At 35.9% G+C, this 18,486-nt stretch overlaps 1 protein-coding gene across 1 annotated transcript in view; it reads right to left on the reverse strand.

The window, feature by feature from the left end:
- Positions 1–18,486, reverse strand: part of LOC145663222 (cytosolic carboxypeptidase-like protein 5) — a 107,609-nt gene that overhangs the window by 18,928 nt on the left and 70,195 nt on the right. The window contains exon 9 of the mRNA XM_081729586.1: positions 7,249–7,334. Coding sequence (XP_081585712.1) covers positions 7,249–7,334 — 86 coding nt within the window. The remainder of the gene's footprint in view (positions 1–7,248; positions 7,335–18,486) is intronic.

Genomic DNA, 18,486 nt, shown 5'->3' on the forward strand with positions numbered 1-18,486 from the left:
TGCTCCTGCCCCGACACTGTCAAATAGCATCTCGATTTTATTTATTTATTATTATTATTGCACAGTCTTGTATGCAGCATATGTTAGGATGCACATTTGTACCTTACGGGAAAGCATTAGTAAAATTAATCTGCACGTGTGAAATCAACCTCTACCTTAAGAAATAACTTCTCACTTACGTGTGGATTTTGTGATGAAATAATTAGATTATAGTAGGATAACATGTAATCATTTCCAGGATACTTCAGTTTGCGAGCATATTATCAATCTGTACCCAATTATTTGATAATATCAGAAATTAATAACAGTACAAAAGTCTTATTAAATCAAGAAACGTCAGTTATATATATTATTTAATGGACTCTTCTTTCTTAATCTACACCCGGTATTCTTGTATAATAAATTCTCAAATTAATACTTATACTTCTCATTGCCTCAAAATTTAACAAAAGTTATGGGCATGTAAGCATTATAACTATATAAATCGTGAATATTATCAACAAAAAATACTAACAATAACTTCCGGCGCAAATATTAGCTTTGTTTATTATAATACACACTTGGAATATCAGATAATTATGGAAAAGAGTAACGAAAAGATATTTATTCAACTGCAGCTCTGCCTCATACTTCTTTTGTATTTTCCTGCACTCAAACTTGAGCGCTGATTCACTATTGAATGCTCTTGAATTGAATTGTTTAGAACAGGACCGAAACGAAATTTCTTGAACGAAACTATTGAATTCAAGAGAAAAATGACGTCAGTGCTGACGTCTTTTTCATCAAATAGTCTTGAATAGTCTTGAACAAGAGTCTTGTTCAAGCTTTCATGGATCGTCTACAATCAGTATAAGGCTGGAAAGAGAATAGACTGGAATAGTGATGTCGTCATATTCTTCCCGTTACCATGGTGATCGCCATGTTTTTTTCTATACAAACGCGTGAAGCTAACCCTTTCCGGATCTTGGCTTTTTGGGCTATTTTTTAGACTTTCAGTCAAGCAGCTACTGTATCGACACTATTTATCCTAGGATCATGGTTCATACCTCATTCTCTTCAGAATAGAGCTGGCTTTCAAATGGTGCCACTTGCATGCTCATACCATATACCAGAAGCGGGAAAAAATGTCAAAGTGAAAGTTTTGAAGGGAAATTTTTTTCTCGAACTTTGGCCACCCCTGGACCCCCCTGTGTCAACGTAGCCATCTAAAAAAATCTGAGAAATAGTACTTGGTATACTGAATGTGTGTGTCAAATTTCAAGTTTCTATCTTGAATAGTAAGAAAGGGAGAAATTTTATCAAAATTTCCCACCATGCCCCAAATTACCACAAAACATTATGATCTCAGGGAAAAAAATCCTGAGACATCCCTAATTACCCTAGGGTCATGTGTCGCCCATATTCTCTTCTGAATAGAACTGCCTTTCAGGCGGTACCATTCACATGTCTCCATCATGTATCTAAGGCGGGAAATTGTAGAAAAAAGGGATTTTTTGGTCTAAATTTCCCTTTTTTCAACTTTTAGCCCCTCTGGACCCCCCTGTTTTAATGCAGAAATCTGAAAGAAAATCTGTTAAATACTACTCGGTGGACTGAATGTTTGTGCACAATTTCAATCTTCTAGGTGCAAAAATAAGCCCGCCAGAAAAAAAAAATCAGAAATTTCCCCACGTTACCCATACTGAAGTATATCTTGAAAAAATTCAGTGAGACGTCCCTAATTACCCTAGAATATTAATTCGACCGTCATTCTCTTCAGAATGGAACTGCTTTTCAGACGGTATGACTCACGTGTCTCCATCATGTATGTGAGGCGGGAAAATCCTGAAAAACGGGATTTTTTTGGTCTAAAAATCCATTTTTTTCAGTTTTTCCCTCTCTGGACACCCCCTGTTTTAACGCAGAGATCTGAAAAAATCTGATATATACTACTAGGTAGGCTGAATGTTTGTGCACAATTTCAATCTTCTATGTGCAAAAGTAAGCCCGCCAAAAAAAATATACCCACCATGTCCCATTTTTCCCTATATAGAAGTATATTTTTCAAAAAATCCCTGAGACGTCCCTAATTACCCTCGGACAATGATTCGACCGTCATTCTCTTCAGAATGGAACTGCCTTTCAGACGGTATGACTCACGTGTCCTCATCATGTATGTGAGGCGGGAAAATGACGAGAAACTGGATTTTGGGGGTAAAAATATCCCTTCTTTCACTCCTTTGCCCCTCTGGTTCCCTCCCCTGTTTTAGCTCTGACATCGGAATAAAAAAATCTGGTAAATACTACTCGGTGGACTGAATGTTTGTGCAAAATTTCAATCTTCTACGTGGAAAAATAAGCCCGCCAAAAAATATTGAACATAGGCTTAGAAAATGAGAAAATAAATTTTTGACTTATGACGTCATCACCTCCTATGTCTGGACGCAGGAAAATCTGAAACCATACGTAATGTCTTCTACAAGGCCGCTGGACTTGGAAAACAAAACACACACTAAAAAAAAAAAAAAACGGACGAAAAAGCTCAAATAGAAGAGAAATAACGCAATGTACCATGAAAAACGCGTATGGTACAAAATTGTACCATACGATCCCCAAAGGGCTAATGGAGTTAAAGAGCTTATTTCTGAAAGCACCACATCCCTAAGTAATAAGGTACAAATCGAATAGTTAATGTGAGCACAATTATCATGTAATTCACCATAAGAAGCAATTATACGCAATATAAATTCCCTAACGTGTAGATTGACAAACTGTCGGCACAGAGAAAACTGTAAAAACATATGATTTTTAAAAAAGAAAAAAGTCTTTTAGAATAATGTTAATTTTATTGGGGCATTTACACCTCTAATGATTTTAAAAAAGAAAAAAAGTCTTTTAGAATAATGTTAATTCTATTGGGGCATTTACACCATTAATGTCTACTGTTTATAATGGTAGTGCACAATATTATTTCTAAGTAAACATTACAAAAGAAAGGAAAGGCTAGCCTTTAGAAATATTCAATCCAGACCATCAGTGGATATAGATAACATCTTTTCTTATATTCTCTATCAACTTTTTTTTTTATATATATAGAAAACGTACAATAATTACACATCCAATTCACTAGTTAACAAATTTAAACTTTTTGTTTGTTACATGAGAAAAATCACCTGATCTTAAAGGAACTTTTTGCGCTGAATTCGAATATGCACTTGGTTTCTCTCCATCACGTACAGTTTTCCCGTAACAGAAGGATTTTCGGTAAATTCCCTCAAAAATTTCCCTTTTTCAGATATTTTATTCCCCTAGCTCCTGTCCCCTTACATATAGTAACATAGAAATTATACCTAAGTATACCTTGATATATTTTTAATAAACCCTAAAAGTTTCGTAAAAATCGCTTTGTTCTTTCTAGAGAAATAAATATATTTGTATGTATACTGTGTGCACTGTTTATTGCACCTGATAGTAATGCTTTCAGATCTCCTGAGTTGGGGTAAAAACGATTTGCTTTATTACTACAAACACAGACATAAAAATGAATATTTACAATAGTCAACAACACACTTGTATTGCTCTCTGTAAATTAGAAACGTGTATAAAAATAGAATGTACTTCCAACGTATATTTTTTTAAACGTACAGTATATGTATATCTTAATACATATATATACAATTCTCCAAATGACTGTGTTCGCGAGCCACATTTCATCCGGCAATGTGAACTTAATGACCTAGTCCGTGATTTGCACCTGACAAAACAAGAGGCGGAACTTCTGGGATCAAGGCTCCAGCAGTGGATCTTACTGGATGCAGAAACGAACATATCAGTGTACAGGAAAAGGCATGTTTAATTTTCAAGCTATTTCTCAATGCAAGATAATGTGTGCGTATGTACGGATATAAATGGGTTGATGGCGGAGCTAGGAATTCCTTACGTTCCAGAAGAATGGAGGTTATTTATCGACGCGTCAAAGGTCAGCCTTAAAGCTGTCCTTTTACATAATGGAAATAAAAAACCTTCTATACCACTTGCGCACTCAGTGAAGATTAAGGAATCCTATGACACCATGTCAACTTTGCTAAATCTTATAAATTACAAGGACTATTGTTGGCAAATATGTTGTGATCTCAAGGTAGTTGGTATTTTATTAGGACTGCAGTGCGGTTACACGAAGTACCAATGTTTTTTATGTTTATGGGATAGCCGAGCTGATGACAAACATTATGAAGTGAAGGAATGGGAACCTAGAGTAAATTACGTACCTGGAGAATGCAACGTCAAATACGCTCCTTTGGTAGATCCTAATAAGATATTACTACCGCCACTTCATATCAAGTTAGGACTTAATGAAAAACTTTGTCAAAGCCATGGACACATCTGGTGAAGGTTTCAAGTATTTGCGAGATAAGTTCCCTAACCTGAGTGATGCTAAGATTTCAGCGGGAGTGTTTATTGGTCCCCAAATTAGGAAATTAATGCTTGATGATAGCTTTGACAGCAAGTTAAACAGTGCTGAGCTAGCTGCCTGGACAGCATTTAAGTGTGTTGTGCGCAACTTTCTGGGCAATAACAAAGCTGAGAGTTACACAGAAATCGTACAGGACATGATACAGAAATACAAAGAGTTGGGTTGTAGGATGTCTTTAAAAATCCACTTTTTGCACTCCCACCTCAGCTTCTTTCCTGCTAACCTAGGTGCTCTCAGCGACGAACAGGGGGAAAGATTCCACAAAAATATAATGGCAATGGAGAAAAGGTACCAGGGACGATGGGATCCTTCAAGATGGGGGACTATTGTTGGGGTCTTGTTAGAGAATGCAACATTTCTTACAAAAGAAGGAAGTAGTGTACGTTTTTGTAACCCAATGGAAGTTTCATATATTGTGATAGTTTTGATTGTCTTTTCATGACCTTTTGGTACATTTGTATTATTGTTTATTGTAAATTGTCACACTTGTAAATTATATTGTATTATATTTTATATATGTGTTTGTGGTAATAAAGCAAAACGTTTTACCTCAACTTAAGAGATCTGAAAGCATTACTATAAGGTGCAATAAACAGTATACACAGTATACATACAAACATATTTATTTGTCTAGAAAGAATAAAGCGATTATTACGAAACTTGGAGGGTTTGTTAAATATGAATCAAAGTATACTTAGGTATAATTTCTATGTTAGTATATGCAAGGGGACAAGATCTTGGGGTGTAAAATAAACGAAAAGGGAAATTTTTGAGGGATTTTCCCGAAAATCCCTCTGTTACGAGAAAATCGTACGTGATAGAGAAAAACCGAGTGCATATTCGAATTCAGCGCAAAAAGTTCCTTTAAGAACAGGTATTTCCTTTTATGTAACAAAACCTTTGTTAACTAGTGTTATGAATGGTTTAGTATATATTTTAAACAACTGTTAAACAATAATCCTCTTCAAATTTGTAATAGTATATCATACTCATATTACTGAATCAAAAATTTTCCGGAATTATTTTAAGTTAATATCTGATTATGAACAGGGTGAGTACACTTTAAGGTTTAATTTAACCTCAAAATATAGAAATTCTCAAAATATACATCAGAGGGAAAATTTCACAAGACGTGTGAACTCGCTAATTTCAGTGTCAATGCTTGTCATGCACGTAACATTATTTAACATATTTCTTTTCTAATTGCCTTTTCTACCCTTTTTTTTTTCAGTTTCAATCATTAGAAATATTTAAAAAGAAACACAACTATTTGTTCCAATCTAATGTTTGCAGTTCCGAAATATTTCACCACTGTTTTCGTTTTAGACATAGGTTCTTTAGGTATTTAGGCTACTTGTTGGTTAGAAAATAAAATGGCGATCACCATGGCAACGAGAAGGATGTGACGTCAAACTATTTCAGTCTAACGACGAACACCTGGCAGGAGCTGCTCTAGGATATTTTAGTCGAAAAATACGTCTGCGGCGCCATAATCTCCTTCTCTCCCTAACCAAAGTGAAGCCTTGTCGCCCCTGACATTTTTCATAACATCATCACATTGTTACCATTTGTTTAAGCATTAAATAAAATAAAACTTACTCCCAATGAGTCTCTTTATGACATTAATAAGTAATTTATAAGCCAATTATTTTTTAGACATGTTTCTTGCTGTGGCATTTGATATGAATTTTTACTAATAAAACCACAGGGCAACAGGAAATTAAAGTTTTATTGTAATGTAAACCATGTCGATGTCCATTGCAAATATAAAACAAAAGATGATTAAGACAAAGGAAGAAATTTCTTAATTCATTTTTCGTTATTTTGAATTTGTTTAATTATTCTGTCGAAAGCTGAGTAGCTTAAAATATGTACGTCAGTTGTTATCCGATTATATAAATTTGGTGCTCTGTGAAAGAAGAATGTTTGAATAATCGATAATCTAATGCGGGAAAGGTGGAAGATGTGGGTATTTAGTACTACACGGGTAGGAATGTGAAGGGATAATTCTTGAAGTAAGGCTTCAGACCTTAAGTTTCCACTGGCTACCCTATGTAGAAACTGTAGGTCACTGACATTTCTGAGAGCATTCGGAGTCTGGATATTCAGATAATGCAGATCTTCTTTAGTTATAGAATGAACAGTGGGAACACGGAAACGTAGTATGATTAGATAGGTATTCCCCCGCTCAATATAGGTGAGGAGTAATTGATCTTAGGTGATCTCTCTTTTCAATAACTTCCTCTTCCTAAATGTGCAGGGCGCTGGCACATGTACGTTTTCGCAAATCTTGATAAACCGCACGTAAAAATAAAATAAAAAAAATTGCCTGCCATTGCACCCCTAAATGTTTCTGCCCTAGGCAGCCGGCTAGGTTGTCTATATGGACAAGCCGGCCCTGACACGAGGTCAGCGCCCCGTGTCGCCGTCGTATCGGAAGCTTTCTAGACCATCACGTCTTTTATTCACATGACTACCCAGTTTGCCTCACGACGCTCGGTGGACACCGAAAATTGGGAAGCACTGACCGGGAATCGAACCTGGGACCAGGCAGACGCGAGTCGAACGCTGTAACCAATAGACGACGGTGTTCCCCTACAATGTATCTAAAATCAATATATAAACATGAGTAATGTTTTTTGTGCACTTTTCTCCCTGAAACTAAAAATAGGGCTCAATATTATTTTTTATAAATGGTTTCTTAAATATAAAATTTCGTAACTCTATCTCTTGAGCTCTCATTCACAAGTGCTTTAATATAACCTTTGTAAAACTATATATTTATCTAAACTTACCACCGAGAAATTCCACTCACAACTTCTTTGACTTGAAGCAGAGTTGAACCCTTGTCCCTCACAGGACTGGAGCATCCAGAGTTCACCTAAATAAAATAAAATTTCTTTGCAATGACAAATGACGGGAAAGTTTCTCTTCGTCAAACAATATTTTTACAGTCAGCAACGGCGCTACGGTGGGGGCTAATCAAATACCCCTCTTAGCATGAAACATCCGTAAAGTGTTGCATGCTGATTTCAACGAAGATTTGCAGGTAGATACTAGACTTAAAATAAAGTGACCCGTATTTTTTAGTTTCTGTGGAAAAATGGTTTGAAGGGGCCTAAGCCACTCCCCGAAGTATTTTCAAAAAAGTTCGAAATCTACAAAAGGACATGAACAATTTTCAGAAAAAAGCTTATGCACATACTAGATAGAAAATTAAGGATACGGGTGTTTTTTTTCTTTTCTGTCAGAAAACAATCGCAGGGCAAGCAACGGCTTCCATTCAAATATCTCCAAATAATATTACAAAGGTCAAAATCGACAAAAAAGGCGATTTCAATAAAACTATGCATTCAGATACTAGACATAAAAGGAAGAAATACGTACTTTATTCGTTTATACGGAAAAACGGTTTGAAGGGGCCTAAGACCCTTCCGAAGTATTTTCTAAAAGCTCAAAATTTGCAAAAGGACACAATTTGTAGAAAAGGGCTTATGCACATATTATATTTTCAAGTAAGTCATACGTATTTGTTATTTGCTACGGGAAACAGTTGCAGGCAGGCCCGTAGCAAGGGAGGGACTAGAGGAGCACTGCCCCCTACATTATATTTGCCCCCTCTAAAAATTACGCTGAACAGGATTTTCAAACTGACTCGCAATTATATTTCCCAAATTAGATTCAACTTTGTGAATTCTACTCATTTCTGTGCAAAATTGTGTTTCTTGCTAGATGCACCAAACATCTTACATTGCCTTTACCCATTTCAAGAATTTCAAACCGTACCCTATTATTGCAACCATGACAAGCATCCAGGGATACCAGGTGCACTTCCAAACAACACTATCATAGTTCACAACGTTAGTTGTGGATATAAATAAACTGTAGTGTTTTGCTTATTTTGGAAACTAGAAATTTGAGTGCAAACGTTGAATAGAACATATACTTCTATTTTGTATTGATATAATCTAAAGTTGCTGTAATGTAATTTTGTTTTAATATTTAAGAAACAAATATTTAAATTGTAATTAATATGAAACAAAGTACCTCGCAAAGAGCTAGTATTAAGCACACAAAAATAAACAAAAATTATGTTCGATTGTATACACGACTCCAAAAGTGCATTACCACTTGCAATTCTCCTTTTCCTGCAATAGCAGGCAACCCAAAAAGCTCGGCGGTTGGGTTGGTTGCGAATTCGAAAAGCGTTGGACCAAATCTCAATTCTGTTACAAACATATCACTGTGGGAAACTGCAAAAAGGAGAATAAAGTAAATAGTTAAGAAGGACGGTTTTATTATTGTGAGGGAAATGGATGGCACAAAAAGTTACAAAATGATCTTACTTAAGCAGTCGAAACAAGATGAATGATAAGAAATACATATAAGAGGAAACCAGTTTCTTTCCTTTTTCAAAAGTAAAAAAAATAGGAAATAAGAAAATAGGTTACAGAATGTAAAGGTTTAATACAAACGCCTAACAGCACAGGAAGCGGAAAGAGAGACAAACACAGACAAAGGGACACCATGAGCGTAGTAGATTTGAGGGCCTCCCATGCAAGATAAACAGACGGGATCCCACTTGTAAGCCCAATAGTTATATTATTATTATTATTATTATTATTATTATTATTATTATTATTATTATTATTATTATTATTATTATTATTATTATTATTATTATTATTACTGAAAACTCGTTTTCTTTCCCAATCTCTGATTCTGCCTAAAAGCATGTTTGCATATAAGGGTCATGTGTGCAGTTTTGTCAATGAGCGGTTTCAAAGGCCAAATGGGTTGGAAATCTCCGAGAGAAAGGAAAAAGCACTTTCTTATGATAAATTCTAAGTCAAAGTTCAAAGGACTTGTTTTCGACAGGTGTTCGTTTCTTTCTTTTTCGGGAAGAGAAAAGTTTTGGCGGCTAAGAAATTACAGTATACAATATTGCAAATTTGCAGGTTGATTTATTTACATTGCTACTTGTGGTAATAAAGAAATTGTCATCGGAAGACATTATTGTAAAAATTAAGTTTTGTTTCGTCACCTATCGCAAGTCTTAGGGGTCCCGTATCCCTCGCCCCCCAAGATCGATATCGAAAATTTAAAATACGGATATATCGATGTTGATATATTTCGACATCGAATGTTGATGTATGTCAATATCGATATCGACATATCGCACAGCCCTAGACCCGAGAAATGATACTTGAAATATACTGGAATCAATAACCAAAATCTAAATGTTGTTACATTCCGTATCCAACGTTGAGAGGGAATGGGGTGAACTCGAACAAACATTTTAAGCAAAAAATATTGTTAAAAGTAGTTATACTTCCCCCTTAATAGAAAACTATTACTGTAATTTATCTTTTACGTTTGTTTCTGATTGTCATCAGAAATCAGCGACAGTACACATACTTTACGTACTATAGCAATATACTCTATAATTTTTCACAACTAGGCAAACCGGAAGATGAAATTCTTCTGATAATAAAGTGGACTGTTCTACAAAGTAATCATAATTCATAGTCCTTATTTCTGTCAATAATTTTGACAGACTCAGAACTACAAGATTTATAGAACTAGAAATGAGAGATTTAATTCCGTTTTTCTCTCACACTAAAAGACGTCTGCATTTTGCTGATGTTGTCATTTTTTTTAACTATATAAGTCCCCTAATCCGGGCTAATTCTGGCTACCGGGGTTTCGAGGTAATAGGTACCAGAAAGTTTAAAGTTCGTTGACTCTCGGATCTCGACAGGTTGTTAAAAGAGATTTAACAATTCATGTTGTTATTTCTTCGTTGCAAAGCACTTCTTATTGTCTATATTCATGGTGTTACTGAACTTATACACTACGCAAAAAAAAAAAGCGACAGCTAACAACTTGGAGTTAGGCCATCCAATATATACCTTCTTATCCCACAATCGTATCTTCTAGAGAGACAACCTCTCTCTCCTCCTTTCCTCTCTCCCATATTAAAATCATAACATGACCACAATTCTAATTTTAAAATATACCCATATTAGTGTCAATAAAGTGAAAGAATAAATATGAGACAAAACGAGATTCATAAGTTGATGTAGGAGAAAAACTTAAACATATCTCAATGAAAAATTGAAACCAATAGATACCTGTTAGAGGTACGGAAGTGAGATAGAGAGAGAAAATGAGTTAGAAGAAGAAAACGGAAAGGGAGCACAGATAAAAATATCGGATTAAAACATTGAATTGGATAATAAGACTGGATTCAACAAAAGAACATAACATTATAAAGTTCCGTTTCCAGAAATCCAACAGTAATAAAGATATAAAGTTTTTTTTTAAATTTTTGTCAATACTATTCAAATAGGTACGTAGAGGATGCTTGAAAAAAATCATTATGTCACTTTAAAAGGGAATATCAAACTTGGTGATCAAATTAAGTACTCAATTTCCATCGGAACTGAAAAGATCCGAGACATATCTAGGTTCATGCCAAAAGTTTAACACACATTCTATCTTTCCGCGTGATTCGGTTGCAAATTCGGCACTGTTCATTAAACGTACAGATCTAAAATACATTATAATAAACCTAGTAGGTGGCGTAGGTCATAGTTAACATTCCAGACTATTAATGCAGAGTAAATAGAAAAGAAAAGAAAAAAGAAAATATGGAAAAAAGAAAGAAAAATTGAATGAGTCCTATTTTACTGCTAAATTTCCATCAGAAAGAGCCTACTTCGAAATTGTATCATAATGAAAATTACAAATGTTTAAAAGGAAAATTGGATGTTGGTTCCTTATATATTGCATATTTTGCATTTCATACGTGGATAAAACAACTTGAAGAATTATAAGATGGAAACAGATTTTGTGTGAAATTAATATTTAAAAAATCTCTCTTGAAATAACCCAAAAGGAGGCGATTTTCTAGTCATTTATGAACATTTGTCTTCCGAATATCCGCTCTCGGTTCCACCTATTGCGGATATAATGTTGTGAAGTTAATATAAATAAAACCTCTCTTCAAATAACTCTAAAAGGGGCCATTTTCTAGTCATTTCTGAACATTCGTCTGTTCCGAATATCCACTCCCGATTCCACCTATTGCCGATATAACGTAATTCGCAATGATAGAATGAACACGCTATAGCTGAAACGGGTCATCACAATGACACGATGATTCGATTGAAACTCGCCTTTGGCGTGGGAAACCCGGGTTCGATTACCGGCGGGAACTCGTGTTTCGGATTCCACGTTTATCACTAGGTGCACATCTTGTATAGCCTCGGTGCTGAATGGGACGTTAAACTCAAAATCAACTCATCAACTCAAGTCGATTGAGACTCGGAAACCCACAGGAAAAAAGATACTTTAATTATTTCCTTGATATAGAGTGTTTATTTGTATGTGTGTGAGAGAAGAGAGATGCAAGACATGATAAGGAAAGATGGATAGAGAGATGGATGTCTTTTTTATAAAGTAATCCTGAAAAATTGAAGAGTGACTTCTGATACTAAATGAGCAATCCGTAAGAATGTGGAAGCAAACATCTATATTATGATAGAGACGATTTACAAATGTTGGTTGGGAAAGGGCAAATAATAACTATGAGGGCTACTAGGACAATCCGAAACAGTTAATTGGTCTGTAATATCCGCTTTTCATGTTATTGTTCTTAGAAAGAAGCACTATTCCTTTTGTTAAATATGTTTCGGTAGAGTAACCGTTGGTGTATTTGTACCATCCTAGATTTCCAATCGGAAAATCTCGGTTCGAATTTCCTCAGGTACTGTTTTTCTTCCTCATAAAAAATTCACTACCAACGTTGGTTGGAGAAGTTATAAGGCGAGAATTCGAATAAACAGTGTGTGCAGTCTTCATCATCCAGAGTAATGATAAGTAGTTTTCATATTTATATTCGTCTCTCTTTCTCTCTTTCTATTCATCTTTCTTGACATTTCCTTATCATGTCTTGCATCTCTCTTCTCTCTCACACACACAAATAAACACTCTATACCAAGGAAATAATTAGTCTCCTTTTTCCTGTGGGTTACCGAGTCTCAATCGAGTGGAGTTGATGAGTTGATTTTGAGTTTAACGTCCCGTTCAGGATCGAGGCCTAATGAGACGTGGACCTAGTGATTAACGTGGAATCCGAACCACATGAGTCGGGAATCACACCCGAGTCTCTCACGCCAAAGGAGAGCCTCTATCGAATCACCGTATTACTGCAGTGACCCGTTTCAGCTCTAGCGTGTTCATTCTATCATTGCGAATTACGTTGTAACGGCAATAGGTAGAATCGAGAGTGGATACTCGAAACAAGCAAATGTTTAGAAATTACTAGAAAATGGCCCCTTTTGCGTTATTTTAAGAAAGATTTTTTAAATATTAATTTCACACAAAATCCGTTTCCATCTTATAATTCTTCAAGTTCTTTATCCACGTATGAAATGCAAAATATGCAAGATTTGCTACGTCTACAAGGAACCAACATCCAATTTTCCTTTTGAACATTTGTAACTTTTCATTATGAAACCATATCGACTTTTAATGTAGCCTCTTTCTGATAGAAATTTAGCAGTAAAATAGGACTCATTCACTTTTTTTCTGTCTTTTTCCATATTTTCTTTTTCATTTTTTGTTCAGTTTGCATTAATAGTCTGGAATGGAAACTATGACTTACGCTACCTACTAGGTTTATTATAATGTATTTCAAATCTGTACGTTTAATGAACACTACCTAATTTGCAACCGAACCACGCGGAAAGATAGGATGTGTGTTAAACTTTTGGCATGATCCAAGATGTGTCTCGGATCGTTTCAGTTTCGATGGAAATTGAGTACTTAATTTTGTCACCAAGTTTGGTATTCATTTTGAGTGACTTAATGAATTTTTCAAGCATCCTCTACGTATTTATTTGAATAGTTCTGACTAGTGTTGTGACGGCCTGGAAAAAAACCCGGAAAGTTTGGATAAAAACAAAGTTTGTTACCGTTTTTTCCCGAGCTTGAAAAAAACGGAAAATTTGGAAAAAAATTGAAATTTTCGAATATTTTAATACATTATGCTTTTAAAATGGAAAAATACTTTATATTTATTGGTTTACAGTTAAGATCATTGAGTGCTTATGTTTCTTGTATTAGAGTAGGGAAAATTTATGTCAACAAATATACATGCAGCACTCCTTTACAGTTACCACCAAGATAGAATGGAGTTATGGCTACAAAACATACTAAAATAAAATTAATTAAGATAGATATATTTAAATTATCTTAGTCAATCTTATGAAGTTTCCGCTTTATGGCAGGGAAGTGTTAAAATAACGGGTCCAGAATCATTTTAGTCAATACCGATATGTTATAATCAAATATATATTTTATGGAGTACCTATCTTACTTGCGCTGTGTAAAAGTTCTGAAAATTTTGAATCTATTTAAAAAAAATCTTTCGAAAAAATCGGGAAAAACCAGAAAATATAATTTAAAAACTATTTCATCGCCTGATGTTTGTTTTATTTGCTGTAACGTGATGCAGCGTATATACAATATATTTCGCTAGCAGGAAAAGTACTTAAAGCAACAGGTTTTAATTTTACTTTTTAGCTTTCTGATTTCTGATGTAAATCCCTCTTTATTATTTGTATACTTTTGGAACAACTCAGAGATATGATCTTATTTACACAGACATATACACCGCACAAATGTAAATTTGAGTAGCGAGAAATATACTAAAGAATTTAACATGTGAAACTTCCGTTTGTCCTTATTAAATATTAGCAAAATACCCGTTTTTCGCACGGGGAGAATACATTCCATTTTGGACATAAAGGGCACTAGAGCTGTCACCCCAAAACTATGAATTAATTGGGACCCCCATAACTATGAATACGACACTAGTAGAAGTCATTTTCAATTACTTTTACACGTCACCCTCCCCTTTCAGGAGTACTGATGGGGCCCGGCATCGGAAGTGACTGTTCATCTCAGCGACCCCAAAAACTACGGATTCGATACTAATATCAGCCATTTTGATCACTTTTATGTATCTATAACTTCTCCCTCTCCCAAGGTGCGGCGCTGAATTTTGATTTAAACGACTTCGGAAGTGTTATTCATCTCAGCGACTCCAAAAACTATGGATTCGACACTAATATCGGTCATTTTTGATTATTTTTATATATCAATCCTTCCCTCTCAATGAAATTACGGCGCTGAATTTGAATTTAAACGGCATCGGGAGTGTCAATGTTCATTTCAGCGACCCCAAAAATTATGGATTCGACACTAATGTTAGTCATTTTATACATACATACATACCTAGGTATATAGGCATATATATATATATATATATATATATATATATATATATATATATATATATATATATTAGATAGATATAGATATTTCCCTCTCTCGCCCCCAATTTACGACTCTGAATTTGCTTTAAGCGGCATCGGAAGTGTTACTCTTCATCTCAGCGACCCCAACAAGTATGGATTCGACAATAATATTGGCCATTTTCCATCCTTTTTATATATCTCCTCTTTCCCCAACTTGCGGGAATGAATTTGTATTTAAACACATTGAATGTGTCACTGTTCATCTCATCGACCCCGAAAATTACGGATTTGACACTATCGGCCATTTTCAATCATATATATATATATATATATATATATATATATATATATATATATATATATATATATATATAGAGAGAGAGAGAGAGAGAGAGAGAGAGAGATGGTGATCAGAAAAATGGAAACACCTGTAGTTGGCAACACGTCAGATGTATGGGTTGGCAGTGGTGTCGTGGCGCCCGCAGCGCCGGACCGCTGGTGGTGGTGTGTTAGGTCGGTCTCCATACTACGTCAGGCGTAGTGAAACAGCAGTGTCCAGTGGCTGCAGCAGACGGAGGTAGTGTAAAATGGGAGACCTCTCGGAGTTTCAAAGAGGGCATATTGTTGGTGCGCGGTTATGTGGAGTGAGTGTGAAGGCAGTGGCTACTGTTAGGGTGTGTTCGCATGGGACAGTGTCGAAGGTGATGACGGCCTACACAACATACGGGAAAAACCACATCGGGGGAAGCGAAACAGTGGGCGGAAGAAAATCATGAGTGACAGGTCACGCCGGGTATTAAAGCGCATTGTCACGCAGAACCGTCGTGCCACTGCGGAGCAAGTAAACGGAGGAACTCAATCACCGCCTCCCCCACCCTTTTTCGACAATCACAGTCCGCTGCGAATTACATGACATGAACTTACGGGGTCGTGTTGCACGGGCCAAACCGCTCATCAGGGACCATAACGCTTTCGCACGCCGCAAATGGTGTCGCGACCATGTAACTTGGACCGTTGAGGACTGGAAACGTGTGATATGTTCGGATGAGTCATTCTTCACCTTATTCCCAACCACGGGCAGTGTTTATGTGTGGAGAACGCCAAAGAAGCTTATGATCTGCAGTGTCTCCGCCCAACTGTGAAACATGACGGCGAGTCAGTGATGCTGTGAGCCGTCATATCATGGTTTTCATTGGGTCCTGTGGTCACACTTAGCGGATGAATCACTGCCAACGATTATGTCGCAATTTTAGGAGACCACTTGCATGGTCCGGATGTTGTTCCCGGACAATGACACCACCTTCCAGGATGATAATGCACCCATTCACACAGCTGGCGTTGCTGCAGAGTGGTTTGAGGAACATCGGGATGAAGTTCAACACCTCCCCTGGCCCGCCCAATCCCCAGATCTCAACATAATTGAACATCTGTGGTCCGTCTTGGAAACACGACTCCGACGACGATTTCCACCTCCATCCTCTCTCACAGAACTGGCCGATGCCCTGCACGAGGAATGGTGTAAAAATTCACTTGCTACCATTCACGACCTCTATGCCTCCATCCCACGTCGCATCAAGGCTGTTCTGAAGGCGAAAGGTGGTCCGACACCATATTAATCTGGTAAGTTGCAATTTCTTTCAGGTGTTTCCATTTTTCTGATCTCCATCTATATATATCACCTTCCCCCAATTTGCACGGATAATTTTAGATTTAAACGGCATGGAAAGTCATTGTTCACCTCAATGACCCCGAAAACTATGGATTCGACACTAATAGCAGCTATTTTCAATCATTTTTATATATCTCTCCCCTCCCTTAAGTTATCTTTAAACGGCATTGGAAGTATCACTGTTCATATCAGCGAACCCGAAAACTATAGTCTCAACACTAACATCGGACATTTTCGATTATTATATATATATCCTCTCCCCTTGTCCTAAGTTGAAGTGCTGAATTTGGATTGAAGCAGCATCGGAAGCGTCACTGTTCATCTCAGCAACCTCAAAAACTATGGATTCGACACTGATATCAGTCATTTTCAATATGTATATCCCCTTCCTTTCTCCAAGTTGCACCTTCAAACTGAAATGATAAAATCCATCCTAGGCCCGAACCCCATCTGTCGAAAATTTATATCGAGATCAGTCTGGTGGTTCAAAAGTTCTTATGTTACTACATAGTCACTTCAGGTATTATTTACATACAAAATTTTGTGCATAAAGTTTATATAAAATCTATATTAGAATATTTCTAATAGTATTCACATGTTCTAGTGCAGGAGTATTAGTGAAATTTGTCTCTCTCTCTCTTTTAAGAAGTAATTAGGTTCAAATTTACAAAATTTCACCAGATTAAAAAACACATTAAGAACTCAGTTTTATTCAAGAGCCCTATTTGTTGCAACATAAAGCCTTCATGATAGTAGATGTGTATGCAACTGTCAAACTTCTGTAATTAGTGCACAATCACGAATAAACGACTAAAAAGCACATAAAGTAAATGAGTGCAGCAGTCGGGTATTTACGATTCTGTTTCGGGGGGCTTTGCCTGGAAATGTGAAAATTCTGCAAGATATTTCATGTACTTTACTATAGAAGTAAGATTTCGGGGGGCTTAAGCCCGGAAGCCTCCCCTAAAAACGCCACTGGAGTACAGACTATTAATTTTCAAGAATAATTTCAACAGTTTTCTTTTCGATTGCTTCTTTTTTTAAATATTCTCAAAATTAACATTTCTCAACTTACATTTTTCACACGTTCGAAAAAAACGGTTTCATTGCTAGTAAAACTAACCTAATGCGAAATTTTATTATTTTCCAAATTTTTCCCGAAAGAAACCGGAAAAACGGTTTTTTACCGAGGAGTTCAAAATTTCGGGAAATTATACAACACTAGTTCTGACAAAAATAAAAGAACTTTATTTCTATATTACTGTCGGATTTCTGGAAACGGAACTTTATAATGTTAGGTTCTTTCTTACTACGTTTAAATCCAATATTCTTATCTGTGCTCCCTTTTCTTTTCCTTCTATCTCCTTTTCTCTCTCTGTCTCACTTCCGTACCTCTAACAGATATCTATTGGTTTCAGTTTTTCATTGAGATATGTTTAAGTTTCTCTCTACATCAACTTATGAATCTCGTTTTGTCTCATTTCTATTCTTTCTCTTTATTGACAGTAATATATGTCTATTTTGAAATTAGAATTGTGGTCAAGTTTTTATGATTTTAATATGGGAGAGAGGAAAGGAGGAGAGAGAGAAGGTCTCTACTAGATACGATTGTGAGATAAGAAGGTATATATAGGATGACCTAGCTGCAAGGTGTTAGCTTTCGCTTTTTTATGCGGAGTGTATAAGTTCAGTAATTCACCATGAATATAGTCAATCAGAAGTATTTTGTAATGAGAAATAACATGAATTGTTAAATCTCTTTTAACAACCTGTCGAGATCCGAGAGTCTACAAATTTTACACTTTCTGCTACCTATTACCTCGAAACTCCGGTAGCCAGAATTAGCCTGGAATAGGGGACTTATATAGTTAAAAAATCACAACCTCAGCAAAATGCAGACGTCTTTTAGTGTGAGGGAAAAAAGGAATTAAATCTCTTATTTCTAGTTCTATAAATCTTGTAGTTCTGAGTCTGTCAAAATTATTGACAGAAATAAGGACTATGAATTATGATTACTTTGTAGAACAGTCCACTTT

Source organism: Thermobia domestica, chromosome 10 (assembly GCF_964235325.1).
Source record: "Thermobia domestica chromosome 10, izTheDome1.hap1.1, whole genome shotgun sequence".
Lineage (NCBI taxonomy): Eukaryota > Metazoa > Arthropoda > Insecta > Zygentoma > Lepismatidae > Thermobia > Thermobia domestica.